Genomic DNA, 26,460 nt, shown 5'->3' with positions numbered 1-26,460 from the left:
CGGTCTTCGGGGCCGTAACCCACCCAATCCACCAGGTACTGGAAGCCCCTTCCCCGTCGGCGGACCGCCAGCAGCTTGTTAACGCTCCACACCGGCTCTCCGTCCGACAGGACCTGTGGGGGAGGTGGAGTCGGAGCAGGAGGGGACAGGGGGCTGGTGGAGAAGGGTTTAATGAGCGAGACGTGGAAGACCGGGTGAACCTTGAGGGCGGCAGGGAGATCCAAACGGACTGCAGAGGGGTTGATGATGCTGCAGATGGTGTAGGGACCGATGTAGCGGGGGTTCAGTTTTCTGGAGGAAGTCTGCGAGGTCTGGAGGGGGAGGTCCCGGGCCAACAGCCAGACCTTCTGGCCAGGCCGGTAAGCAGGGGCCAGCCTCCTTCGCCGGTTGGCCGAACGCCGGGACTGCTCAGTGGCCCGCAAGATGGCTTTGCGGGCAGTCTTCCAGATGCGCCGACATCGGCGGAGATGGGCCCTGGTAGACGGCACTGCGATCTCCAGCTCCTGCTGGGGGAACAGAGGGGGTTGGTAGCCCAGGAAACATTGAAAGGGGGACATACCAGTAGCAGAGCTCTCCATGGCGTTGAGGGAGTATTCCACCCACGGCAGGAACTTGGACCAGGAGGCAGGATTGCTGGTGGTCACGCAGCGCAGGGCCGCCTCCAAAGCCTGGTTGGCCCGTTCGGCTTGTCCGTTGGACTGGGGGTGGTACCCAGAGGACAGGCTGACCGTGGCCCCAATCCCCTTGCAGAAGGCCTGCCACACCCTAGAAGTGAATTGGGGGCCACGGTCAGAGACCACGTCAAGGGGGATCCCGTGGAGACGTACGACGTGGGAGACCAGGAGTTCAGCAGTTTCTGCAGCAGAAGGGAGTTTGGGGAGAGCGACAAAGTGGACCCCCTTGGAGAAGCGGTCCACAATGGTCAGGATGGTGTCGTTCCCCTGCGAGACGGGGAGGCCCGTCACAAAATCCAGGGCTATGTGAGACCAGGGTCGACTGGGGACGGGAAGGGGGTGCAGAAGGCCTGCTGGCGAGCGATGGGAGGCCTTGCTGCGGGCACAGACCGTGCAGGCGCCCACAAACTCCCGAACATCCTCTTGGAGGTTGGGCCACCAGAAGCGCCGCTGCACAAACTCCGCCGTCCGACGCACGCCAGGATGGCAGGCGAAACAACTGGAGTGGCCCCACTCTAGCACCTGCGGCCGGACGGAGGAAGGCACGAACATTCGGTCCTGAGGCCCGTTCCCAGGATCTGGCTCGTCTCTCTGGGCTTGCTCGACGGCCGTCTCGATCGGCCAGGAGATGACCCCTATGACCCGGGCCGGGGGAACGATGGTGTCAGGGTCCCTGGGGGCGCCGGGGAATTCCTCCGGAAACTGGCGGGAGAGGGCATCAGCCCGGATATTCTTGGAACCTGGACGGAAAGTGAGGGTGAAGTCAAACCGACTGAAGAAGAGAGCCCAGCGGCCCTGTCTGGGATTGAGTCTCTTGCCCGTTCTCACATAGGTCAAGTTCTTATGGTCCGACCACACAAGGAACGGGTGTCTTGCTCCCTCCAGCCAGTGTCTCCACTCCACCAAGGCTCCATAGACCGCCAGAAGTTCCCTGTTGCCCACATCGTAATTTCGTTCAGCCGGATCAAAACGGCGGGAAAAATAGGCACATGGGTGAATCTTCTGGTCTGCCTCGGACCGCTGGGAGAGGACTGCCCCGATGCCCGCGTCCGAAGCATCGACCTCGACGATGAACTGCCGAGCGGGGTCTGGATGGGCGAGCACCAGAGCCGTCGTGAACCTGTCCTTGAGGGCCGAGAAGGCGGTCTCAGCCTCCGGTGTCCAGGTGAAAGGGCGCGAGGTGGAGGTGAGAGCGGAGAGAGGGGCAGCCACTTGGCTGAACCCTTTGATGAACCGCCGGATGAACCCGGCGAACCCAAGGAACCGGCGAAGCTGAGTGCGGTCGGTGGGGCGTGGCCACTCCACCACCGCCTGGATCTTGGCCGGATCTGCGCGCACCCGCCCCTCCTCCACGATGTAGCCGAGGTACCCCACTGAGGCGGAGTGGAAGACGCACTTCTCGGCTTTGATGAAGAGTCGGTTCTCCAAAAGCCGTTGGAGGACCAGGCGAACATGCTGGTGGTGCTCCTCCATGGTGCGGGAGAAGATCAAGATGTCGTCCAAGTAGACCACCACAAAGACGTTGATCATGTCTCGGAGCACATCGTTGACCAACTCCTGGAAGACGGCGGGGGCGTTGGAGAGGCCGAAGGGCATGACCAGGTATTCGAAGTGCCCGAGGTGAGTGTTGAAGGCGGTCTTCCATTCGTCCCCTTTCCTGATCCGCACCAAGTGGTAAGCGTTGCGGAGGTCTAACTTGGTGAACACCCGGGCATGAGTGAGAGGCTCGAACGTGGAACTCATAAGGGGAAGAGGGTACTTATTCTTAACGGTGATGTTGTTAAGTTTGCGGAAGTCGATGCAGGGCCTCAGGCCGCCATCCTTCTTGGCTACAAAGAAGAAACCTGCTGCTAAGGGGGATGAAGATGGTCTTATGATACCAGAGGCAAGGGATTCTGTGATGTAATTGCGCATCACCTCCTTCTCTGGGATGGAGAGATTGTAAAGTCGTCCCGTGGGGTAGGGAGCCCCGGGGAGGAGGTCGATGGGGCAATCATAGGGCCGGTGAGGGGGAAGGGACAGAGCATTGTCCTTACTGAACACTGGGGCTAAATCATGGTAGATAGGGGGAACACCAGTGAGATCCGGGGGAGTGAGCGCGGGCCGGGGATTACTGGATGGAGAGGGGGCGGAGCGAAGGCAGTTGGCGTGACAGGCCACGCTCCACCCCAGGATCCGACCCGAAGCCCATGAGATGTGGGGGTCGTGCCTTTCCAACCACGGTCTTCCTAACACGAGTGGAGCGGTGGGGGCGTGCAAAACCAGGAAACGTGTACTCTCTATGTGATTACCCGAGAGTGTTAGGGTGAGTGGGATGGTGCGATGTGTGATGTTACCCAGAGAGCGGCCATCGATCGCCTGGGGGGACAGGGAGCGATCGAGAGGAACCAGGGGAATGCCAGCTTGACGTGCGAGAGAAAAGTCCATCAGGGACTCATCAGCCCCAGAGTCAATGAGAACACTCACCGGAATAGACTCCTTATCCCAGGAGAGGGTTGCGGGGAAGAGGCGGTTGTGTTGCTTGGTGGGTTGGGGAATCACAGCTCGGCTCACCAGTACTCCCCCTACTGGTGAGCAGGCCCTTTTGGTCGGACGGGGCAGGCTTGGATGAAGTGGCCGTTGTTTCCGCAGTACAGGCACAACTGGTCTCGGAGTCTTTGCTCCCGCTCCTGCCGTGAGAGACGGGACCGGCCGATCTGCATGGGTTCCTCTCCGGCTCTGGGGGAGGAGTGAGCTGGGGATTGCAAGGGGATGTGAGGAGGCGGGGCGGCAGTGCTGGTAGGGGAGAAGTCAGGGGCAGAGGAAGTGCGGTGGGAGAGTTGGCGGGTAGAACCGCCCGCACGTTGGGCGCGCTCCTGGCGGCGCTCCCGTAGTCGTTCATCCATCTGGAGCGAGAGGGTGATCAGCTCGTTGAGTGACGAGGGGCGGTCCCTCACAATCAGGTCCTTGATTGCCTCACTCAGGCCCCGTCGATAGGCGCTACGGAGCGCGGTCTCGCCCCAGCGGCTCTCTGCAGCCAGGATGCGGAACTCAAGGGTGTACTCCGCAACTGACCGTGACCCCTGCTGGAGAGCGAGCAGACGACTCGCGGCGTCTTCACCGTAGGTGGGGTGCTCGAACACAGCCTTGAACTCCCGTCGAAAGGCGCTGTAGTCTGAGGAGAGGCGGGGGTCCAGGTCGACGGCAGCTATGGCCCAGCTCAATGCCTTGTCGGCCAGGAGGGAGGTTATAAATCCAACCTTGGCCTCGTCGGAAACAAATCTGGAGGGCTGATGGCGGAAGAGCAGCTCACATTGGTGGAGGAACCCCTTGCCCAGGTCGAAATCCCCGCCGAACACACGGGGGCTGGCAAGGTTGGGCTCGGCTCGGGGAGAAAGCGGGAGAGATGGTTCTGATGGAGCAGCCCCACCGGGGTCGCTGCCTAGCTTCTGCCGAATGGAAGCCAAAACGGTTGCCATGGCGGACATCTGGTTGGAGAGGGCGGACAGGGTACTGGAGGTGGTCTGGGAGGAGCTCTGGAGCTCGGAAATCTCCCCTTGGATTGTGGGGAAGGCCTTGGTTAGCTCCGACTGAAGGGAGGAGAGCTGGGCAGAGTGGGCCTCCACTCTTCTTTCGAGGGGGGAGGGTAACGTGGGGGTCCTAGGGCCGCCCGGCTGCCCCGGGGTTCCACCTTGACTCATCTTGGCTTGATCTTTCTGTTAAGCTCGAGAGGACTGGCGGTCAAGTGTGGCGGAACCCCAAAGAAGGCAGACAGACACGGGAATTAAAAGTAAACTCAGACGGTTTAATGAAGCAAAAAAAAACAGGAGGGAAGAAACTAAATGAGAGAGGCCGAGACAAACTATAGGTGCGTGATGCGGCAGACGAACCAAGTTCGAGATCCAGGGGCGAGAGTCCGTGGGGGAGTCCAAGTGTCCAGAGGCCAGGAGAAATCCATCCAAGGAAGGGGAAGAGGAAGAGGTCAGAGGAAGAGGGGCTAGGAAGGTTGCAGAGGAGCCGGGGGAGACGCTGGGAGTCGCAGGGAGTCGCTGGAAGACGCAGGGAGACGCAGGGAGTCGCTGGGGAGCCTGGAGAGATGCTGGGTCGACGGGAAGTGTTGCCAAAAACATCAGTAAGATCAAGCACTGGCCTGAGTGCATAGGGGCCTTTTATGGGTGCAGAGTCGTTTGGGCGGATTGGGTGCAGCTGAAGGAGAGGGCCCAGGTGGTGGTGGTTGAGCTGATTGCCCAGGAGGAGGTGGGGCCAGAGTAGGAGTCACAACAGAAGCACTTAAACCAGCAGGAAAAAGCTTCACTTGGTTGCATTCAAATACCTGGTACTCAAATGCTAAAGGAAATTCTTACAATTCCCAAAGGCTCAACGGGAAGCAGCAACAAAACAACTCTTTCTATAATACAACAGAAACTTGCACTTGTGAACACGATCACCACATTGTAGATTCAAGATTCAAGATTCAAGAGTACTTTATTGATCCCTTTAGGGGGTGTCCACCAGGGAAATTAGCATCTACAAAGATCTACAAGCATCTACAAAATTTCCCACCACCATTTCACCCCATTAAACCTATTAAAGATAATAAAAATATAATAAAATAAGAACTAAAATAGAATAAATTAAAAATAGAATATGAATATAAATATAAATATAAAACTATAAAAATGTTCCAGTTCTCCTGTTGGCCCTCCTCCCCCCCTGTGAGGAGTTGAACAGCCTGATGGCTCGGGGGATGAATGAGTTCCCCAGTCTGTTTGTCCTGAACTTGGGGAGGCACAGCCTCTGGCTGATCAGGCTACTCTGGCTGTGGATGACAGTGTGCAGAGGGTGGCGGTCATTGTCCATGATGCTCCGCAGCTTGTCAATAGTTCTCCTCTCTGCCACTGTCGCCAGAGGTTTCAGCTTCATCCCCACCACCGAGCTGGCCCGCCTGATCAGCTTCTCCAGCCTGGAGAGGTCTGCTTTTGTCGCACTCCCCCCCCAGCACACCACAGCGTAGGACAGGACGCTGGCGACCACAGACTGATAGAACATCCAGAGGAGTTTCCTGCAGATGTTGAAAGATCTGAGTCTCCTCAGGAAGTACATCCTGCTCTGGGTCTTCTTGTACAGCTGCCTCGTGTTGCTTGTCCACTCCAGCCTGTTGTCCAGCCACAGCCCAAGATATTTGTAGGTCTGCACGCCCTCCACCTCCTCCGTTCCTATCTGAACTGGTCTAGGTCTCGGTCGGTCCCTCCCAAAGTCAATGACCAGTTCTTTGGTTTTGGAGGTGTTGAGCTGCAGACCGTTGTTGTGGCACCAGGCAACAAAGTCCCTCACCAGGCACCGGTACTCCTCCTCTTCGTTGTCTCTGATACATCCAACGATGGCTGTGTCATCAGCGAACTTCTGAATATGACACATTTCGGAGTTGTAACAGAAGTCCGAGGTGTACAGAGTGAAGAGGATGGGGGACAGCACAGTCCCCTGTGGAGCACCGATGCTGCTGACCACAGTGTCAGACGTGATGTCCTTCATCCTGACGAACTGCGGCCTGTCGGTGAGGTAGCTGGAGATCCAAGCAACCAGGCAGGGGTCCACTCGCATCTGTAGAAGCTTGTCCTGTAGGACAAGGGGCTGGATCGTGTTGAAGGCACTCGAGAAATCCAAAAAGAGGATTCTCGCTGTGCCACTCCCCTTGTCCAGATGCGAGTGGACTCGGTGCAGCAGGTAGATGATGGCGTCCTCTACACCGACCTTGTCCCGGTAGGCGAACTGTAAGGAGTCCTCAGCGTGCTGCACCTGGGGCCTGAGGAGGTTGAGGAAGAGCCGCTCCAGAGTCTTCATCAGATGTGAGGTGAGTGCCACCGGCCGGAAGTCGTTCAGCTCACTCGGTCTGTTCTTCTTGGGGACAGGAATGATGCAGGACGTCTTCCATAAGGTGGGCACTTTCCCCAGCTCCAGGCTGAGGTTGAAGACCCGTTGTAGCGGCTCCCCGAGTTCAGCAGCGCAGGTCTCGAGGAGCCGGGGACAGACTCTATCCGGTCCAGCTGCTTTTCGGGGCCGGAGCTTCCTCAGTTCTCCCCTCGCCTGGTCAGCTGTGAAGCAGGGAGGATGTGGGGATGGTGAGAGCAGGGGGATGCAGGGAGGATGTGGAGATGGTGAGAGCAGGGGGATGGGGGTGGTAGAAGGTGGAAGGGTGGGAGGAGGGAGGTCAGCAGAGGGAGGGGAGGTGGAGGAGGGAGGAGGGGAGGTGGGGTTGGGGGAAGTTGTGGTGGGTGGCTGGTTGGAGGGAGGGGGGGTAGAGGGGAGCTCGGCTGCTGGGGAGGGGGGGAGGGGTGGAGGGGAGCTGGGCTGCTGAGGTGGGGGGCAGAGGATTGGAGTGGAGTGGGCTGACTGAACCTGTTGAAGAATTGGTTCAGGTCGTTTGCCCTCTCCACTCCTCCCCCTTCCGTGCTGGTCTTGGCTTTGTGACCAGTGATGGTCCTGACACCTTCCCAGACGTCCCGCATGTTGTTATCAGCCAGCTTCTTCTCCACCTTCTTCCTGTAGGTGTTCTTCGCCTACAGGAAGAAGGTGGAGAAGGTACAACTAAACATCAACTCCTGTGGTACACTATTGGAGATGAACGTTAAACATTTGGTGAGTCTATAGTTTCCCCACCTACTTTTGCCCAAAATGATGCTGATTTTACTATTCCACATTTTTGGAGTCCAAGGTTCTGTTTTCGTGTGTTGCTGTGGTCCTGCTTGTTTCTTCCTGCAGGGGGTGTGGAGGAGCTGGTAGTTTGTTTCAGCTGGCGCTGCAGGCAGGCGCTCCTGTCGGCAATCTCCATCAGGCCACCTACGGAGCACCTGTCTACCAGCGTCGGAGAATTATCGTGTTTTGCATGGTAAAGCTAACGCCTGTTTCCTCATCATTGGTATTTTGAAACTCGTTGAAACGCTTCTCACTGCTCGTTCGAGGTCTCCATGCTGGAGTGGAGAACACGCAAGACCTGATTCCCGCATTGGCTCCTAGTGCACCCCGGAAGGCTGGATGAGTGCTTTCCCTGCGGTCCTGGAGGACCGCCAAATTGATCTTTTAATAAATACTTTGTGTTTGGACTTTATTCCCACTGCCTTTTTGCCTGCTTTCGGGTCCAGGAAAAAACGTAGACCTAACACACGATCTTTGCCTTGTCTGAGGAATACGTTACAATAAAATCCATCCTCCTTTCTTTTCTCATGAAGACTTTAATGTTGTACAGTTGACTTCTGTATTTCAGTTTCATCAATCAGTCCTTTTCTATGGACTTAGAAAAACATAGATTTTACAAATGACGATTCATAGCTTTAACTGCTTGTGTTTTTGGTCTGTATCCCCACCCATGCAACCCACCATGTCATCGGTTCTTAGTTCTGGGGCCTGTTTAGCCCAGCTCAAGGTTAGTGTTTTCATGGAAGGTGTTTGGAATTGGTTTGGAAGGCGGAAAAACAAAGAACCGGTGCTAAGACAGGCATCTTCTTCAACCCAGCCATGGAACCTCTTGAGTGGAAAGGTGGGACAGCTCGGTTTTTGGTTAAAGTGGGAAAAGTTGTTGATTGTAGTATGCCATGAAATCGTCCTATAGGTACATTTAGGCATGCAAAAATTTCATCTGTGAAATTCCACATGCATAAAACACTAAACATACATAAAACAAAGTAAAAACACTGTACTACTGGCATCTTGAATATAATGTTCAATTTTACTCATTTCAATGTCTTTCACAAGACAAAATGCTTTTAGGCATGAGTGTAAGAAAAATGGTTCCCATGTTGGCCCTACAATAAGCTGGTGACTCATTCAGGTTCTACTCTGCAGCTGATGGATGAAAAATGAAAAATTCATAATATTAAAAACATGATTAATTGTTTTATACAGGAAATTATATGCTATTCACTGTTTAACATGATTCCCCAGTGAGTCCTGATTATTGATTTGATTATTTGAAAGCCAAAACGGGACTTTTACTTAACTGTCTCTCACACTGAGGAGTTCATGCAACAGAGGGCCCTTTTAAACACGTTCTGAGCATCTTCAGCCAGCATGTGGAGGACATCTAGCAGAGCTTTTTCAGTGACTTTATAAGAGAGAGTCGATGCTACCAAGGTTCCAAATAATGGAATAAATTTCAAGCCTTCCTCTGCTACCATTAAGCCAGCAACAGCTGCTGACTGAAGTAGAAGTTTTAAGATAAATGTCTTATCAATGGTGTTTAAACTGAGTGGTGAGCGCACAACCGAGGTCAGATCTTCCAGCGGTACACCTGTGCTGTCAGCAAGCCGCTGCAGTGAAGGTCCGTCCAGGGCAAAACCAGTTTTGTACTGCTGTACAACACCAGCTATGAGATCAGCATCAACAGCAGCAGAAAGCCCAGGAACTGGTACCACTGCACACGCAGCAGACACAAAAGCACAGTGAGGGATTTTTGACTTGAAGGCCTCTTTCTTCTTCTCGATGATCTCCAGGCTCATGTTGGGCATGGCAGACAGAAGAGCATCCCGCTTGTGTTCTGGAAGTTCTCTCTCCAGGGTCGCATGGAGGCGATGGAAGTCATGGCGCTGAAGCTCAAAGTTGGACAGCAGGAAGACCTGAGGAGCCTGCACACCTTCCTTCAGAAGACCTGTGTCCCAGGAAATGACATCATCATCATAGCCAATCCACATGAAGACACACATATGTACAGGATTCAGGACTTTTGTACCTTCGTTGCAGTTTTCACGAATAAGTGCGAGAGTCTGCTCTGCATCAAAGTTTCTCTGACTCCTTTGTGCATTCTGCAGATCGTTGTCAACCTGGTGGTACCAATACCAGGAAGATCCCAGAGAGTAACATTGGGATAGCTTGGATGAGGGTATGCTCCAACTTCTGTGGTGGTTTCTACAACACCTATAGGAGCAGCTTGATCGTCCCGGTGGTCCACACCTCTAAAGGCATTGACAAAGGAGGATTTTCCAGAGCCAGACTCTCCTGTAATGCCGATATTAAGAGGAGTGTTTGCTGCCCTCTCCAGAAGCTTTTTGATTTTATCAACAGCTAAAGCTTGATTGTTATTTTGCAGAGCTTCTTTGATTTCTGTAGTGTCAAGGGAATCAGCCATGATGACCTGTACACACAAAGCAAAGCTGACAGTTACAATGTAAAAGTCAGACAAACGTGAAATCATCCCAACAGATAATCCAACAGTTATATAGCAGACACACACATTGTCCATGCCTCTAAATACTCAGATGAGCTTAACCATGTACATATGCACACACGGATGACATAGAGCTGTCACTAGCACCAGTATGACTACTGCAATAATACACTGAGCGCACAAGTTGTGGACTTGCCGACTGTCAAAAGTTTATGAAAACTAGTTTGAATGTATGCACTCTAAATAAAAAATCCCAAAAAGTTTTTGTGTCCTGAGAGTAAAGATTGTTTGTGTCTGTGGACCTGTTGCTAATGGTGATAAACATTAGTATAAGATCAGAAGCAGAAGCAGATGTTAGCTGCTCACACTCACTTAAAGAAGTTTTGGCAGAAGCAATCTCCCAGTGACTGACGATCCTCTCTGGCTTCAGAGAAGAAGCCGCACCACAACCCGGCCCACTTTTGAGCCTGACCAATGACCTGTTGCCTCTTGAGCATTTTTCGCAAACCATCTTATTTCCAGGAACCATAAAGCCGGAGGCTTTTCCTCCCCCTGCTGGCCTAAACATTGTCCACTTTCACTTTCACTTGTAATCAGCTGGTTTTTTTCCTCTGGGTTTAGACAGAAAGACAGAAAGAGAAACTGTAAAACTGTATCTGTTTTACAATGCAAAATGAACACAATCATAGAATAACAACAGCTTTGGCAGATGTATTGTATTGTATTTTAGCAAATGGATTTTGTACGTCAGTCTTTTAATATTACCACATTAAACAACAAAACCAAACTTAGGAATTATTGTGATTAATAACCCTGTTATACACATCCTGAGCATCCTTATTAAGCACGGCTAGGAAATTGTGGAGAGCTCTTTCAGTGATTTCATGAGAAAGTTTTCTTGCTACCAGGATTATTGCAGTAGTCTTACTGGTGCTAGTGACAGCTCTATGTCATCCGTGTGTGCATATGTACATGGTTAAGCTCATGTGATTATTTAGAGGCATAGACAATATGTGTGTCTGCTATATAACTCTGTTGGATTATCTGTTGGGATGATTTCACGTTTGTCTGACTTTTACATTGTAACTGTCGGCTTTGCTTTGTGTGTACAGGTCATCATGGCTGATTCCCTTGACACTACAGAAATCAAAGAAGCTCTGCAAAATAACAATCAAGCCTTAGCTGTTGATAAAATCAAAAAGCTTCTGAAGAGGGCAGCAAACACTCCTCTTAATATCGGCATTACAGGAGAGTCGCTCTGGAAAATCCTCCTTTGTCAATGCCTTTAGAGGTGTGGACCACAGGGACGATCAAGCTGCTCCTATAGGTGTTGTAGAAACCACCACAGAAGTTAGAGCATACCCTCATCCAAGCTATCCCAATGTTACCCTCTGGGATCTTCCTGGTATTGGTACCACCAGGTTTCCAGCTGATCAGTACCTGAAGCATGTTGGGTTTGAAAGGTTTGATTTCTTCATCATTATCTCAGCTACTCGCTTTAGAGAAAATGATGTGAAGCTTGCAAAAGAGATCCAGAAGATGGGGAAAAAGTTCTACTTCGTGCGCTCCAAGGTTGACAACGATCTGCAGAATGCACAAAGGAGTCAGAGAAACTTTGATGCAGATCAGACTCTCGCACTTATTCGTGAAAACTGTGAAGAAGGTACAAAAGTCCTGAATCCTGTACATATGTGTGTCTTCATGTGGAGTAGCAATGATGATGATGTCATTTCCTGGGACACAAGTCTTCTAACGGAAGGTGTGCAGGCTCCTCAGGTCTTCCTGCTGTCCAACTTTGAGCTTCGGCGCCATGACTTCCATCGCCTCCATGCGACCCTGGAGAGAGAACTTCCAGAACACAAGCGGGATGCTCTGCTGGTTTCTTTGGCCAACATGAGCCTGGAGATCATCGAGAAGAAGAAATCCCTCACTGTGCTTTTGTGTCTGCAGCTTGTGCAGCGGTACCACTTCCTGGGCTTTCTGCTGCTGTTGATGCTGATCTCATAGCTGGTGTTGTACAGCAGTACAAAACTGGTTTTGGGCTGGACCGACCTTCACTGCAGCGACTCGTTGCCATTACTGGTGTACCACTGGTAGATCTTACTATCATCAGTTCACTGTTAACTTTAGACAACATAAATACTGATTTAGTATTAAATCTAATGAGCCAATCATCAGCTATCTCCAGTCTAACTGAAAGAAGGGAAAGCTATAGTTTCATTCCATTATTCGGAATCCCGGTAGCAAGAAAACTTTCTTATGAAATCACTGAAAGAGCTCTCCACAATTTCCTAGACATGCTTACTGAGGATGCTCAGGATGTGTATAACAGGGTTATTAATCACATTAATTCCTAAGTATGGTTTTGTTGTTTAATGTGGTAATATTACAAGACTGACGTACAAAATCCATTTGCTAAAATACAATACAATACATCTGCCAAAGCTGTTGTTATTCTACGATTGTGTTCATTTTGCATTGTAAAAGAGATACAGTTTTACAGTTTCTCTTTCTGTCTTTCTGTCCAAACCCAGAGGAAAAAAACAGCTGATTACAAGAACGCTTTACACTTTCAATGTCTCTATTCAGAGCGAACAAGTGAAAGTGAAAGGGGACAATGTTTAGGCCAAGTGTCTATGTGAATGCCAAATATCATCGTGTTTATTTGTATGAAAAATAAAACCATAATCTGTAGATAGAGTTATAAAATTGTCTGTTGAACACTGTTGACGAGCTAAATCCTTTATTTGATTAAAAATCAAAAAAGATGCAGCATGATGGAAACTGAAGCCCCGCAGCAGTTGAAGTTCTTTTTTGACATTCCAGCAGGGGGAGGAAAAGCCTCCGGCTTTATGATTCCTGGAAATCAGGTGGTTTGTGAAAAATGCTCAAGAGGCAACAGGTCCTTGGTTAGGCTCAAAAGTGGGCCGGGTTGTGGTGCGGCTTCTTCTCTGAAGCCAGAGAGGATCATCAGTCACTGTGAGATTGCTTCTGTCAACAGTTCTTTGGGTGAGTGTGAGCAGCTAACGTCTGCTTCTGATCTTATACTAATGTTTATCACCATGCCCAACATGAGCCTGGAGATCATCGAGAAGAAGAAAGAGGCATTTAAGTCAAAAATCCCTCACTATGCTTTTGTGTCTGCTGCGTGTGCAGCGGTACCACTTCCTGGGCTTTCTGTTGCTGTTGATGGTGCTCTTATAGTTGGTGTTGTACAGCAGTACAAAACTGGTTTTGCCCTGGACGGACCTTCACTGCAGCGGCTTGCTGACAACACAGGTGTACCGCTGGAAGATCTGACCTCGGTTGTCCGCTCACCACTCAGTTTAAACACCATTGATAAGACATTTATCTTAAAACTTCTACTTCAGTCAGCAGCTGTTGCTGGCTTAATGGTAGCAGAGGAAGGCTTGAAATTTATTCCATTATTTGGAACCTTGGTAGCATCGACTCTCTCTTATAAAGTCACTGAAAAAGCTCTGCTAGATGTCCTCCACATGCTGGCTGAAGATGCTCAGAACGTGTTTAAAAGGGCCCTCTGTTGCATGAACTCCTCAGTGTGAGAGACAGTTAAGTAAAAGTCCCGTTTTGGCTTTCAAATAATCAAATCAATAATCAGGACTCACTGGGGAATCATGTTAAACAGTGAATAGCATACAATGTCCTGTATGAAACAATTAATCATATTTTTAATATTATGAATTTTCAATATGTGTTAGATCACAATGTCTTTGGTCTCCATGGAGACAACCAAGGCTAAATTTGTGATTTTGCAAAAAGATGCATTTTTTATTCCTTTAATAAAAAGTCGGAAAATATTCAGCTTTCCTTCTTTCTTCCACTCATGAAAGTTTCTCATGTTTCTGTCAGGTTGAATCAAATCTTCATATCAAACTCGTGAGTCACTCACTAAAGTTGTTCTCCAAAATGTTCCATTTGTGTTGCTGTCATGTTTTTATAGTTCATGTGTCGTGAGAGTGTCACCATCAGATGAACCAGATCATGAAACGTGAAATGTAAACTTTATCCATAGCATATTTTGGGCAATCAGTTATTATAATGAATGTACTCATGCTTACAGTCATAAAAGCATTGTGGTATTTGACTCTGCCTTCTTGTGTCTGTGTTGATGAGGCCTAGGGATTCTCATTATGGATGGAGAAGGCTAAAATGGTCAGTATCCTGTAATGCTGAAAGGTTATGCATGACACCATCCCTTAATTTATCTGATCAAGTAATACAGGTTTATCCAAAATTTCATTGTGTGGTATCTGAAATGTAGATGTGGTTAATTCAGGCTGTAGTACTTGTCACAGCAATATATGCAACTTTACATTTCACACCGTGGCTCTCTCAGATGCTTTCCCTCACTTGTGCCTGACTGTTCATGTGAGCTCACATGAAGCTTTTTCATGTGAGCTCACATAAACAGCCAGGCACAAATTCTACATATCACAGAACTGGTGGAACAGCAGCAAGGAAGCACTTAAACCAGCAGGAAAAAGCTTCACTTGGTTGCATTCAAATACCTGGTACTCAAATGCTAAAGGGAATTCTTACAATTCCCAAAGGCTCAACGGGAAGCAGCAACAAAACAACTCTTTCTATAATACAACAGAAACTTGCACTTTGTGAACACGATCACCACATTGTACTTACAACTAAACATCAACTCCTGTGGTACACTATTGGAGATGAACGTTAAACATTTGGTGAGTATATAGTTTCCCCACCTACTTTTGCCCAAAATGATGCTGATTTTACTATTCCACGTTTTTGGAGTCCAAGGTTCCGTTGTTGTGTGTTGCTGTGGTCCTGCTTGTTTCTTCCTGCAGGGGGCGTGGAGGAGCTGGTAGTTTGCTTCAGCTGGCACTGCAGGCAGGCGCTCCTGTCAGCAATCTCCATCAGGCCACCTATTTAAGGACGGAGCGCCTGTCTACCAGCGTCGGAGAATTATCGTGTTTTGCATGGTAAAGCTGACGCCTGTTTCCTCATCATTGGTATTTTGAAAGTCGTTGAAACGCTTCTCACTGCTCGTTCGAGGTCTCCATGCAGGAGTGGAGAACACGCATGTCCTCCCCCTGCGGTCCCGGAGGACCGTCAAATTGATCTTTTAATAAATACTTTGTGTTTGGACTTTATTCCCACTGCCTTTTTGCCTGCTTTCGGGTCCAGGAAAAAACGTAGACCTAACACACGATCTTTGCCTTGTCTGAGGAATACGTTACAATAAAATCCATCCTCCTTTCTTTTCTCATGAAGACTTTAATGTTGTACAGTTGATCTCTGCATTTCAGTTCCATCAATCAGTCCTTTTCTATTAACATACTGTAGAAAAACATAGATTTTACAAATGACGATTCATAGCTTTAACTGCTTGTGTTTTTGGTCTGTATCCACACCCATGCAACCCACCATGTCATCGGTTCTTAGTTCTGGGACCTGTTTAGCCTGGCTCAAGGCTGGTGTTTGCATGGAAGGTTGTTACAACTTGGCTCAAAGTTGAAACAAAAGGAGGGAATCAGCACACAGAAAGATCAAATTATCTGGATATGTTTATTAAGAAACCCAAAGAGTGCTGAAAAAAGGATTCAAACCCAAACTAAAATGATGAGACGGCCACGAGGTATGGTGGCAGCAGCCCAGCCAGAGAGAGAGAGACTAAGGAGAACTGCCCCTTTTATGCCCTCTCGCTCCTCCCAGCTCGCAGGTGAAACCAGTCTCCCTGACGACCCACCCAGTCTCTGGGTAAACAAAACAAGACACATGGGCGGGCCGTCACAAAGGTGTTTGGGATTGGTTTGGAAGGTGGAAAAACAAAGAACCGGTGATAAGACAGACATCGTCTTCAACCCAGCCATGGAACCTCTTGAGTGGAAAGGTGGGACAGCTCGGTTTTCCATTTGAATAGTACAACAATACACAACTAGGGATTGCAGTAAGGCAGAGCAAAAAAAAATCTGGTAAAGTGGGAAAAGTTGTTGATTGTAATATGCCATAAAATCGTCCTATAGGTACATTTATGCATGCAAAAATTTCATGTGTGAAATTTCACATGCATAAAACACTAAATATGCATAAAACAAAGTAAAAACACTGTACTACTGGTATCTTGAATATAATGTTAAGGGTTAGGGTTAGGGTCATTTCAATATCTTTCACAAGACAAAATGCTTTTAGGCATGAGTCTAAGAAAAATGGTTCCCATGTTGGCCCTACAATAAGCTGGTGACTCATTCAGGTTCTATGCTGCAGCTGATAGATGAAAAATGCTTCACACTGAGGAGTTCATGCCACGGAGGGCCCTTTTAAACACGTTCTGAGCATCTTCAGCCAGCATGTGGAGGAAATCCAGTAGAGCTTTTTCAGTGACTTTATAAGAGAGAGTCGCTGCTACCAAGTTTCCAAATAATGGAATAAATTTCAAGCCTTCCTCTGCTACCATTAAGCCAACAACAGCTGCTGACTGAAGTAGAACTTTTAAGATAAATTTCTCATTAATGGTGTTTAAACTGAGTGGTGAATGGACAACCGAGGTCAGATCTTCCAGTGGTACACCTGTGCTGTCAGCAAGCCGCTGCAGTGAAGGTCGGTCCAGCCCAAAACCAGTTTTGTACTGCTGTACAGCCCCAACTATCAGAGCACCATCAACAGCAACAGAAAGCCCAGGAAGTGGTACCGCTGCACACGCAGCAGACACAAAAGCATAATGAGGGATTTTTGACTTAAATGCCTCTTTCTTCTTCTCGATGATCTCCAGGCTCATGTTGGGCATGGCAAACAGAAGAGCATCCCGCTTGTGTTCTGGAAGTTCTCTCTCCAGGGTCGCATGGAGGCGATGGAAGTCATGGCGCTGAAGCTCAAAGTTGGACAGCAGGAAGACCTGAGGAGCCTGCACACCTTCCTTCAGAAGACCTGTGTCCCAGGAAATGACATCATCATCATTGCCACTCTACATAAAGACACACATATGTACAGGATTCAGGACTTTTGTACCTTCTTTGCAGTTTTCACGAATAAGTGCGAGAGTCTGTTCTGCATCAAAGTTTCTCTGACTCCTTTGTGCATTCTGCAGATCGTTGTCAACCTTGGAGCGCACGAAGTAGAACTTTTTCCCCATCTTCTGGATCTCTTTTGCAAGCTTCACATCATTTTCTCTAAAGCGAGTAGCTGAGATAATGATGAAGAAATCAAACCTTTCAAACCCAACATGCTTCAGGTACTGATCAGCTGGAAACCTGGTGGTACCAATACCAGGAAGATCCCAGAGGGTAACATTGGGATAGCTTGGATGAGGGTATGCTCTAACTTCTGTGGTGGTTTCTACAACACCTGTAGGAGCAGCTTGATCGCCCTGGTGGTCCACGCCTCTAAAGGCATTGACAAAGGAGGATTTTCCAGAGCCAGACTCTCCTGTAATGCCGATATTAAGAGGAGTGTTTGCTCTCTTCTCCAGAAGCTTTTTGATTTTATCAACAGCTAAAGCTTGATTGTTATTTTGCAGAGCTTCTTTGATTTCTGTAGTGTCAAGGAAATCAGCCATGATGACCTGTACACACAAAGCAAAGCCGACAGTTACAATGTAAAAGTCAGACAAACGTGAAATCATCCCAACAGATAATCCAACAGTTATATAGCAGACACACACATTGTCCATGCCTCTAAATAATCACATGAGCTTAACCATGTACATATGCACACACGGATGACCGAGCTGTCACTAGCACCATTAAGACTATTGCAATAATACGCTGAGCGCACAAGTTGTGGACTTGCCGACTGTCAAAAGTTTATGGAAACTAGTTTGAATGTATGCACTCTAAAAAAAAAATCCAAAAAAACTTTTTGTGTCCTGAGAGTAAAGATCGTCTGTGTCTGTGGACCTGTTGCTAATGGTGATAAACATTAGTATAAGATCAGAAGCAGACGTTAGCTGCTCACACTCACCCAAAGAAGTGTTGGCAGAAGCAATCTCCCAGTGACTGACGATCCTCTCTGGCTTCAGAGAAGAAGCCGCACCACAACCCGGCCCACTTTCGAGCCTGACCAATGACCTGTTGCCTCTTAACACCTGATTTCCAGGAACCATAAAGGCGGAGGCTTTTCCTCCACCTGCTGGAAGGTCAAAAAAGAACTTCAACTGCTGGGGGCTTCAGCTTCCATCATGCTGCATCTTTGTTTGATTTTTAATCACATGTTCAACAGAGAATTTTATAACTCTACAGATTATGGTTTGAGTTTTCATACAAATAAACTTGATGATATTTAGCACTCAAACTGTATCTCTTTTACAATGCAAAATGAACACAATCGTAGAATAACAACAGCTTTGGCAGGTGTATTGTATTTTAGCAAATGGATTTTGTACGTCAGTCTGGTAATATTACCACATTAAACAACAAAACCATACTTGGGAATTAATGTGATTAATAACCCTGTTATACACATCCTGAGCATCTTCAGTAAGCATGTCTAGGAAATTGTGGAGAGCTCTTTCATTGATTTCATAAGAAAGATTTCTTGCTACCGGGATTCCGAATAATGGGATGAAACTATAGCTTTCCATTGTTTCAGTTAGACTGGATATAGCTGATGATTGGCTCATTAGATTTAAGACTAAATCAGTATTTATGTTGTCTAAAGTTAATGGTGAACTGATGATAGTAAGATCTACCAGTGGTACACCAGTAATTTGGTGTAAAAATGGCCCACTTTTCCTTTCACTTTCTGAGAACAGAGAAACTTAAAGTTTGGAAATTCTTCCCTCTACTGGAAATAAAAACTAAAATTGGATGGTACAATTATTCACTTTGGATGGTTCAATTATTCTCTTTTCACTGTATACCTTTCAACCTTTTAATTATTCATATCTAATTTGCACTAAAACAAATTCAAATGCATTAAAAAACAAATTATTTCCATTTCAAAATCACAGGTCAAAGACTGATGGCCTATTGTGCAGATTAACCACCCCACCCACACCTCCAGGAAGCAATAAATTGATCCTAATCATTTTTTGGTCAACAGAAATATTTGCATACGAAGCAAGAACTAAGGTATCATCATGCAGTATTCAGAAATTATTTCAGGAAAGAGAGAGAGGGGCCATCATTCAGAGGGAAATCAAACGTTAAGCCGTAGTTGTCCAGGGACCTCCAGCTGCTCCTGGGGAAGGAGCGTGATGAACCCACCCAATAACCTGCACTCCTGGACACCAACTAATGAGACGTGATGAAGAACATTCAGAGTGAGTCTGTGCAGGGCATCTTCAGGAGCTTCGTCAAAGTGCATGAGATTGAAGAGCAAGTCTCTGAAGGGTAGCGACGAAGTGTCCCTCCTCCACCTCACAATGTTGAACCACTAAAGGGAGAGACCGACAGGAGAAGGGCCACACCTGCGCTAGAGTTTGTGCCAGGTGCTGCATGATCACCTATATTTTGGATTACATGGAATTTTATTAAGTGTGTTGTGGTTCTTTATTACCTGGAACTTTTTTTGTCATCCAACAAATCAAAACCCAGAACCCTTTTAAGAATAATAACTGAGCTTATGAATTTGTCAGTGTCACTAAAATAATCCTTTATTGTTATACGTAGGTTTCATCCAGGAGATTGTTGACCTCCTTTAGTGAATTCTCAGTTTCAGAAAAGTCACCTTCATTTCCTGTATTTTTTCAAAGACTTTTCATCTCTAAGCCAAGAGCTTCTTCAATTCTAAAGTAAGTGGTAGTTCAATCCTGGGCTGCTTTACTGAGTGCTGTCATTGGTGGTCATTTGCATGATTAAAGAGTGGCTCATCCTAGTCCTCATGTGATGCTGGGTGTCAACGATTGTGAAACCTGCTAGGAAGGGATCTAGGGACATCATTGGAGGCAGCAACGGGTGTCATTAGTCGTCGTCTGTTCAGTGAAAGTTCTTCCAGTTTGACAAAGATGGCTTCTTTTTCTCTTCTTTCAAACCACCATTCCTCTCTGGCCAAAACATGAACATTGCTGTCTGTAAATGGGTGTCTCTGATCTTTTAGATATAGATGGACAGCTGAATCCTGTCCTGAGGAGTTGGCTCTCCTTTGTTGGCCCATGTCTCTGAGCAGATCTGGGCAGTGTTCCCTGCACCAGACAGCATAAACCACATCACCCTGTATGTGTCTGGGGTTTTGTCCTTCGCGTGGAACCGTCTCTGTCTGAGTGGCTTACCGGGTTTAAAATGAACAGGGATACTGTTCAAAACCCTTCTGAGTTTTTTTCCTGATGTACCTTCTGCTATGAAAAAGCTGTGACATTGCATCTCTGTTTCATCTCTCTCTGGTCTGTAGTGGTTCCATTGTCCAATTGCGCCCGGCGGTTCAGGGTTTGTATAACACCCACTTTGTCTTGAAGAGGATGATGGGAGCCAAAAGGAAGATGCCGTGTGGATGCTCAGGGTTGTGGATGCTCAGCTCTGTCAGCTTCAATGTGTACTGCACAGTCCAGCTAGGAGAAAGGTTGACCCTGAAATCTTCATGAGTGAACTTGATGTTATGATCCACTGTGCTGATGTGGTCAGTAAAGGCTTCCACTTCTTTTGTCGTGAATTTACCCATGTGTCATGTGCTACATACCTAAACCAACGCTGGGGAAGTTCCAGAGAACAAGGTCAACACCTTGGTTTCCATGAAGTTGGCCACTATAGGAGACAGCGGTTAGCTCAGGGCACAGCTACAGTATGATTCTGACTGTAGATGCCTTCTTTGGATTGGAGGTAGGTGGTGGTCAGACAGAGGGTCAACTGTGGACCGGGAATTGTTGGGTTCTGTCATGTCAGTAATGCAGTTACTTCTGCTGATGATTGGTCTGACGGAGGTGCCTTTCTTCTGGATCTTGGGAAGGCCACAGATACATGGAGAGTCTTTAGCAGGGCAGAGTCTGCAATAACGTTTTCTCTCGATGGCTTGGTCTTTACCCAGTTGTTGAAGGCATTCAATTATCTCCTTTTTGTAGGTGTTAGTGGGGTCCCACTGCAGTTTCTGATCGATGGCCAAGCCAACGAGAATTCTTAATATTTTGCAATCAGCGGTGTTAAGGATTAGACTGCACCGACCTTTTACTGTGGGCAAGATGTAATGATTGGGCCCATTTGCACCGTTGTTAGTGTCTTCCTCTCCTGAGCGGTCTGGTTCGGTGGTGGTGGTGGTGGTGCTTTGGGACTGGTAAGTGCAGCCAATACCCTCAGTCTGGTTTGGTTTGCTTCACTTCCGGGTAGTTTGCCACGCTGGATGACTGATTCAGCAGCTGTGATGAGGTCTATCACTGGATGGATAAGAGGTGAAACACCTTTGAAAAATGAAACAAAGTCCAGTTCAAAGTTCTTAAGCCAAGATTTCTTTTCAACTTGCGTGTCTGAGAACATTCATCGACATCTCATCTCCAGATTGGCTGTGATCTCGGGAGACAACCTGTCAAAGTCCAGCCCATCCCCCTGACATGAAACCTTACTGTGGGACATTCCTAGAAACTTGAGACCTGCTGGAGGCAGTGGCAGAGACATTTGGTTCATGCAGGCTGATTTTTTTTGCAGGGAGTGGACGAGAACTGCTTTTGCACATCACTTTCTTATATGCATTTTTATTGTTAACACACAGAGTACACACTGCTGTGCACAGCACACACGCAAAGTCAGCTGATCTCATCTGATGCACATTTGTTACTTGATCAAGTGACATTTGTCCAGATTTTTGGCATAAGTGGCGGCGGATCAGCACCGCAGGTGGATGGCCCGGTTTCCATACCCAGCACAGTTGATACTCACCAGAATAATTGACTAAAATTCTATGCACTCCTGTTATTAAGTCCAGGTAAATCTGTTAATGTTGATAACTGTTTCAAATGAACATTATTAGGTGTGTGCCTAAGCCTAAAAACCTAAAAAAAAACAAGCTTGAAATGTATTGAAATGTCCCATGAGTTACCAAAGCTTCTTTTGATGAAATCAATAAAGATCTATTTATGGAATGTTGTGATGAAGGCAGTTTTGTCTTTTGTCTCTATATTCAACAATATAACATATTTGACCACTTTTAATTGATTTTTCTTTGATTGAACTTTAAAACACTAAAGTTAAGGCTAATTTCTAGTAAGTGGCAGAGCCCCTCCTACATTTCTATGTATGTGGCCATCAGAGGAAAAAAGTTTGGCCACCCCTGCTTTAGAGTCTGTCTGTGACAACAGAGAACTGCTCATTGATTAAACCACTATTCACGCAAGTATTATCAGTTTTGGGGATATTAACAGAAACAACATCACCGGCCCCAAAAGAGGGCACCCCCATCTTAGATTCAGGAACCACCACAGCAGTCTCCATATAGATCTCTGCCTATACTCCCCAGTAGGCACATCTTCAGGAGGGGCAGCAACAGTGAGCTGTTCCCCACCGGCCACACCAGCAGGTGGACCCACTGACTGTTGACGCGAGACATGCAGGATGTTTATGTCCCACATCTGCACATTTGAAACACTTTGTGGGACCTATGCGGGCAAGCATCATGAACTAGCTGTCAACGCATCTGACTCTGAAGGACACCTCCGAGTCCAGGCCTTCTCAGAGACTGGATGTTTAGATCATAATGCAGTTGTGTAGTTAGATGCCCCTGTTCTGACCCCTGTTCTGAAATGTGATCAGCATATCGAGTTTGCTAGTAACGTGACTGAAAGACACCAACCTTAACTTTTGACCTCGGTCTCTGATGGGCGAGGGGACATGTTTCCAGGTAGAAGGTCCCCTGGGAGCCAGGAGCTTTTCACAAGTTCTCTCCACATCTGCATGGTTCTTTTGGAGTACTCAAAGATTCCAGTGACATACAGCAAAACTAAGGAATGGTTGAAGTGGCTGATTTAAATTGTCCTTAGGTGTGACTGTTTGGTTGTTTGTATGTTGGCCCTGCAATGAGCGGCCAGCTCATCCAGGGTGCGCCCTGCCTCTCAAAAGCTGGGAAAGGTGGTGTTTTTTCCCATCGTACGTTTGTGTATTGAAGGATGGAATAGCCTCTGGGTCACTGCATCTGTCTCCCTTTACCCTACCCTACATTTGCAATACAAACCACTGCAGAGCTTGAAGCAGGAGTGCAGATGCATGTTCATTTGCCTGCATGGAAAAACATGAAGTCACAAGCCTTTTCTCCTCACTGTTTCTGGTGCCCGGCTGAGAACCCAGCTCATCTTAAGCTTGACATTCAGACAAGTAAAAGGGCACGATGGACGTAAAGGAAATATTAAATTTAGCCCGGATACCCTCCATTCTCTTGCTCGGAATCATTTACGTGGCATATGTACTGATTGGTGGGTTGGTTTTCTGGAGTTTGGAGGGTGATCTTGGACGGAAGGATATAAGCCTTTTGCTTCTAAACAGAAACAGGCTGCTCAAAACTTACACTTGTCTGAGCCAAGAGGGCCTTGAGGACGTGTCTCAGGTGAGGCAGTAGGAATAAGAATATCCAAAAGCAAAAAATAACTACTTTTCTCAGTCTAGAGCGAACCTACAGATGATGCTCCCGCAGGAACCACATTATAGGACAAAGGCGATAGATTTATTCATGCAGAGGCAGCATGACCATAGTGCACATCCTTACTCAATGGTTCCTTATAATTGTTGTTTTGCTCATTTCTGTTTGGTTCAATAAATGGAAAATATTAATTCTTTCAACAATATGCCATACGCATTTATGTAAGGAGTGTCTAAATTTAGGTTAGGTGGTTTGGGTTAGAAATTATGCCTTGAACCTTGCAACTAATGAGTATAAAACTATACAGCAGTCATTAAAAACAAAGATGGATTTATGGTGGAACTAAGGTTTTGAGTCTGGAGGGAGTTTTTTGTTTGTTGCATGTCATTAGAATCTGAGACATCAGCAAATGATTGGCCAAGTCAAGGGTAATTAGTCTCTGTGGAATGAGGAAAAGTTGCGTAAACTTTTACAACCTAGTCAAAGGTTAGGGAATTTACAACACAGCTCACCCCGTGACCTTTGTGACACCGGCTTTGCTGTCAGGCATCTTGTATTTTGCTGCCAAATGCACTGAACATGTTGTGGACCCTCCATTCTGTGTAACAAGTACAGCTGTACAACTCCATTTGGGTATTTTAATGTGTTCTCAGGTTGTTCTCGATGCATCAAAACTGGGCCTCAGCTTGAAGGGCAATCACACCACAGATGGCTTTTGGAAGTTCACTAGCTCAGCTGTGTTTGCCGCTACCGTGGTTACAACTATTGGTAACATCTTCTGTTATCTCATCCAATATTTGTCAGAAATATAGTTTTTTTCTGGTTGCTAAAACCAAGTGACAGTTGAATCTTTTTCTTGTTTTCCCTCAGCAAGACATTAATAAGTGGTCATTTTCCAGGTTATGGGAACATGAGTCCCAGCTCCACAGCTGGACAGATCTTCTGCGTGTTCTTTGCATTATTTGGCATCCCACTCAACGTGGTGGTGCTCAACAGGGTTGGCAAGTACATGCTGGTGATAGTGAAGAACATCTCCACTCTCCTGGAGGGGAAAACAAAGCACGAGGTGAGAAGATCATTTGCTAATCTAGCTTTAAGGCTGCCTTGTCTTTGCTTTGTAATTACTTTTTTTTTTTAAATCAAAGACATCAGCTCTCAAACAGGGTGAGCAGTGGGAACAATCAGACACAGGTGTAACACTTGAGGGGCTCAAACAGCCGGTGTTGACTCAAGCGTGATGGGTCAGTGTTTAGTCACAGCTACTGGAAGAAATTGCTCATTAGGGTTAAGGTTTGTCTTGATTTTGTGAGGAATACAATTATCTACAGGGCTCAACAATTAGTGTCGTCCAGATGGTACAGGTGATCAGCCATCGGCTAGGGTTGTGGACAGTGTTGTAGCTTTATGGGGGCAGGATACGGCAAGTCCACAAGCATGTCCACGAGACAGATGTGGTGAATAAATAAGCTGTTAAGCTCAATAATCATTCAGACCAGGGAGGGGACCTGGGGTTTGGGGGTCTGACTTCAGCACTGGAGCAAATTTTGAGGTGACCTTTACAGTGGGGAGTTAAAAAGCATTTTCCAGAGGACACAGGATGTGCCAGCCATTTTTTACAGTCACCCAGTATCTTATGAAGTGGAAAAAGAGTGAGCAGAGTTTTAAACCTCTCCTTTAACTTTTGCGTAATATCACAACTCAGCATTGGCCCGAATCTTCATTTCAGTCTTAACAATATTTGACATTTCTGCTTTTGCGAAAGTGTTGGTTGACCGACTGGTGGTCGTAGGGAGCCCGGTGACCCATCTCGCAAGAGATCCTGACAACTGAGCTGCTGATGTAAAAATTACTATTACACTTATGCCTTTTCAGTTTATTCATATAGTGCTGTTTTTGGTATCACCGGTTTGTTTGGATTTACATGAGGCTTCGTACATGGAAACTCTGCTGAAGAGCGATAAGAATCTGCTGAGTCTCCTTCAGACAGGGGCCACACTGAGACGGATGCTTTGTTTTTGAAGCTTCTGTCTCCCAGGAGACAAACCTTCCTGCGGTCATGACAAAGCCAGTGGCAGTTGGCGAGCCCGTGCGCTGGGGTTTTCTTATCTTAGTCCCTTAGCTCTAACATAGATGAGCTGCTATCTGCTAAATATTTGCTATCAGCTCGATCCTTCCATGACCCAATTGGAACAATCCGGTCCAGCAGTAGTTTATTGTGCATTCTGAGACCCTGATGAAACCCGAGGGCACAATGGCAAAAACACAAATCAAGACACCGTAGAGTGGCAAATATTAGGAAATGTGTTGTCACAGTCTTAGTGAAAGAAACAGTGAAACCTCTTTGGAACTCTGCTGACCTCCCTCCTTCCCTCCTACCCTCCCTCCCTCTCACTCCCCCAGAGATGTACCTGTGTCTCTGTCCACCTTGTATCCTATCTGTCAGGAGTATGCCTCTTCTTTGTTGTGCCCATGATCATGTTCCAACAACAAGAAGGATGGACCTACTCTGAAGCCATCTATTACTGCTTCATTACGCTGAGCACAGTTGGTTTTGGAGATTTTGTGGCAGGTACAGTCCTGTGATCACTTCCATGTTTATGCCATTTTTGCTATGATTAACACACACCTTGAACACGTGGACTGCATTTCTTTACAGACAGTAACCCAGACAAAGTATACCCAGAGTGGTACAGCATCCTCATGGCTTCCTGGATCTTTTTCGGGCTGGCCTGGTTGTCCCTGCTCATCAATCACTCCATTGACATCCTGGAGCAGATTAATTCCTACCTCAAACGCCAATGGAGTGGACGGAGGAAAGAGGACGTTTTGACAACGCAGTGTAAAACCCAAGATGCACAAGTGGACAAGGAGGAAGAGCCCAAGTCACCCAGTCCACAGACCGGAGTGAACCTGTAGAACGAATCCTGAATCTGTTACCAAGGATGGATAAAGGAGTAGAGATGTAGATGTTTGATCTTAAGACATACTGGGGAGACAGTTTCTTGTTTATGATAAGCAATTATGCCTTTAAAAGTGCCCCTAAGCATTGACTAGCATTGCTAAAATATTTAGAACACATCTGTCATTTTGAAAGCAACATACAGAGGAAGGCAACATCTTCCCTGCAACTCTGGATACCCGCGCTTACACAGGCCAGTTTATCCTTAGAGTGGG

The 26,460-nt window shown here is 47.2% G+C and overlaps 3 protein-coding genes, 1 long non-coding RNA gene and 1 pseudogene across 5 annotated transcripts in view; 3 read left to right on the top strand and 2 right to left on the bottom strand.

The window, feature by feature from the left end:
- The window catches only part of LOC101079405 (interferon-inducible GTPase 5-like), a 29,583-nt gene extending 11,727 nt beyond the window's left edge, over window positions 1–17,856 (bottom strand). Inside the window, exons 1-3 of one of the 2 annotated variants that reach the window (XM_011617338.2) lie at window positions 17,758–17,856; window positions 16,807–17,359; window positions 15,067–16,725 (exon numbers count right to left, since the gene is read on the bottom strand). In XM_011617338.2, the coding sequence (XP_011615640.2) occupies window positions 16,085–16,725; window positions 16,807–17,353 (1,188 nt within the window). In that variant the 5' untranslated portion in view covers window positions 17,354–17,359; window positions 17,758–17,856 and the 3' untranslated portion in view covers window positions 15,067–16,084. Of the gene's footprint in view, window positions 1–15,066; window positions 16,726–16,806; window positions 17,360–17,757 lie in introns of those variants that run through there. The other variant, XM_029832584.1, reaches the window with a different exon arrangement.
- Window positions 7,902–10,273, bottom strand: LOC101070332 (interferon-inducible GTPase 5-like; annotated as a pseudogene).
- On the top strand, window positions 10,848–11,817 carry LOC115247458 (T-cell-specific guanine nucleotide triphosphate-binding protein 1-like). The gene is given in 2 exon segments (XM_029828963.1): window positions 10,848–11,065; window positions 11,067–11,817. Coding segments are annotated over 2 exon segments (954 nt in total). The 5' UTR covers window positions 10,848–10,862.
- On the top strand, window positions 15,565–17,623 carry LOC115248816 (uncharacterized). The gene is made up of 3 exons (XR_003887558.1): window positions 15,565–15,691; window positions 16,571–16,782; window positions 16,886–17,623. It is a non-coding gene; the product is annotated as an uncharacterized lncRNA (long non-coding RNA).
- A 6,071-nt stretch (window positions 17,857–23,927) lies between the features above and the next one.
- Window positions 23,928–26,441, top strand: kcnk17 (potassium channel, subfamily K, member 17). The gene is made up of 4 exons (XM_029832612.1): window positions 23,928–24,054; window positions 24,186–24,352; window positions 25,687–25,855; window positions 25,943–26,441. The coding sequence occupies exons 1-4, from the start codon at window positions 23,928–23,930 to the stop codon at window positions 26,200–26,202; spliced, it is 723 nt and encodes a 240-aa protein (XP_029688472.1). The 3' UTR covers window positions 26,203–26,441.
- The last annotated feature ends 19 nt before the right edge of the window (window positions 26,442–26,460 follow it).

Source organism: Takifugu rubripes, chromosome 2 (assembly GCF_901000725.2).
Source record: "Takifugu rubripes chromosome 2, fTakRub1.2, whole genome shotgun sequence".
NCBI lineage: Eukaryota > Metazoa > Chordata > Actinopteri > Tetraodontiformes > Tetraodontidae > Takifugu > Takifugu rubripes.
Note: the sequence above shows the minus strand (reverse complement) of the source record. Positions and strands in the feature narration are given on the sequence as shown.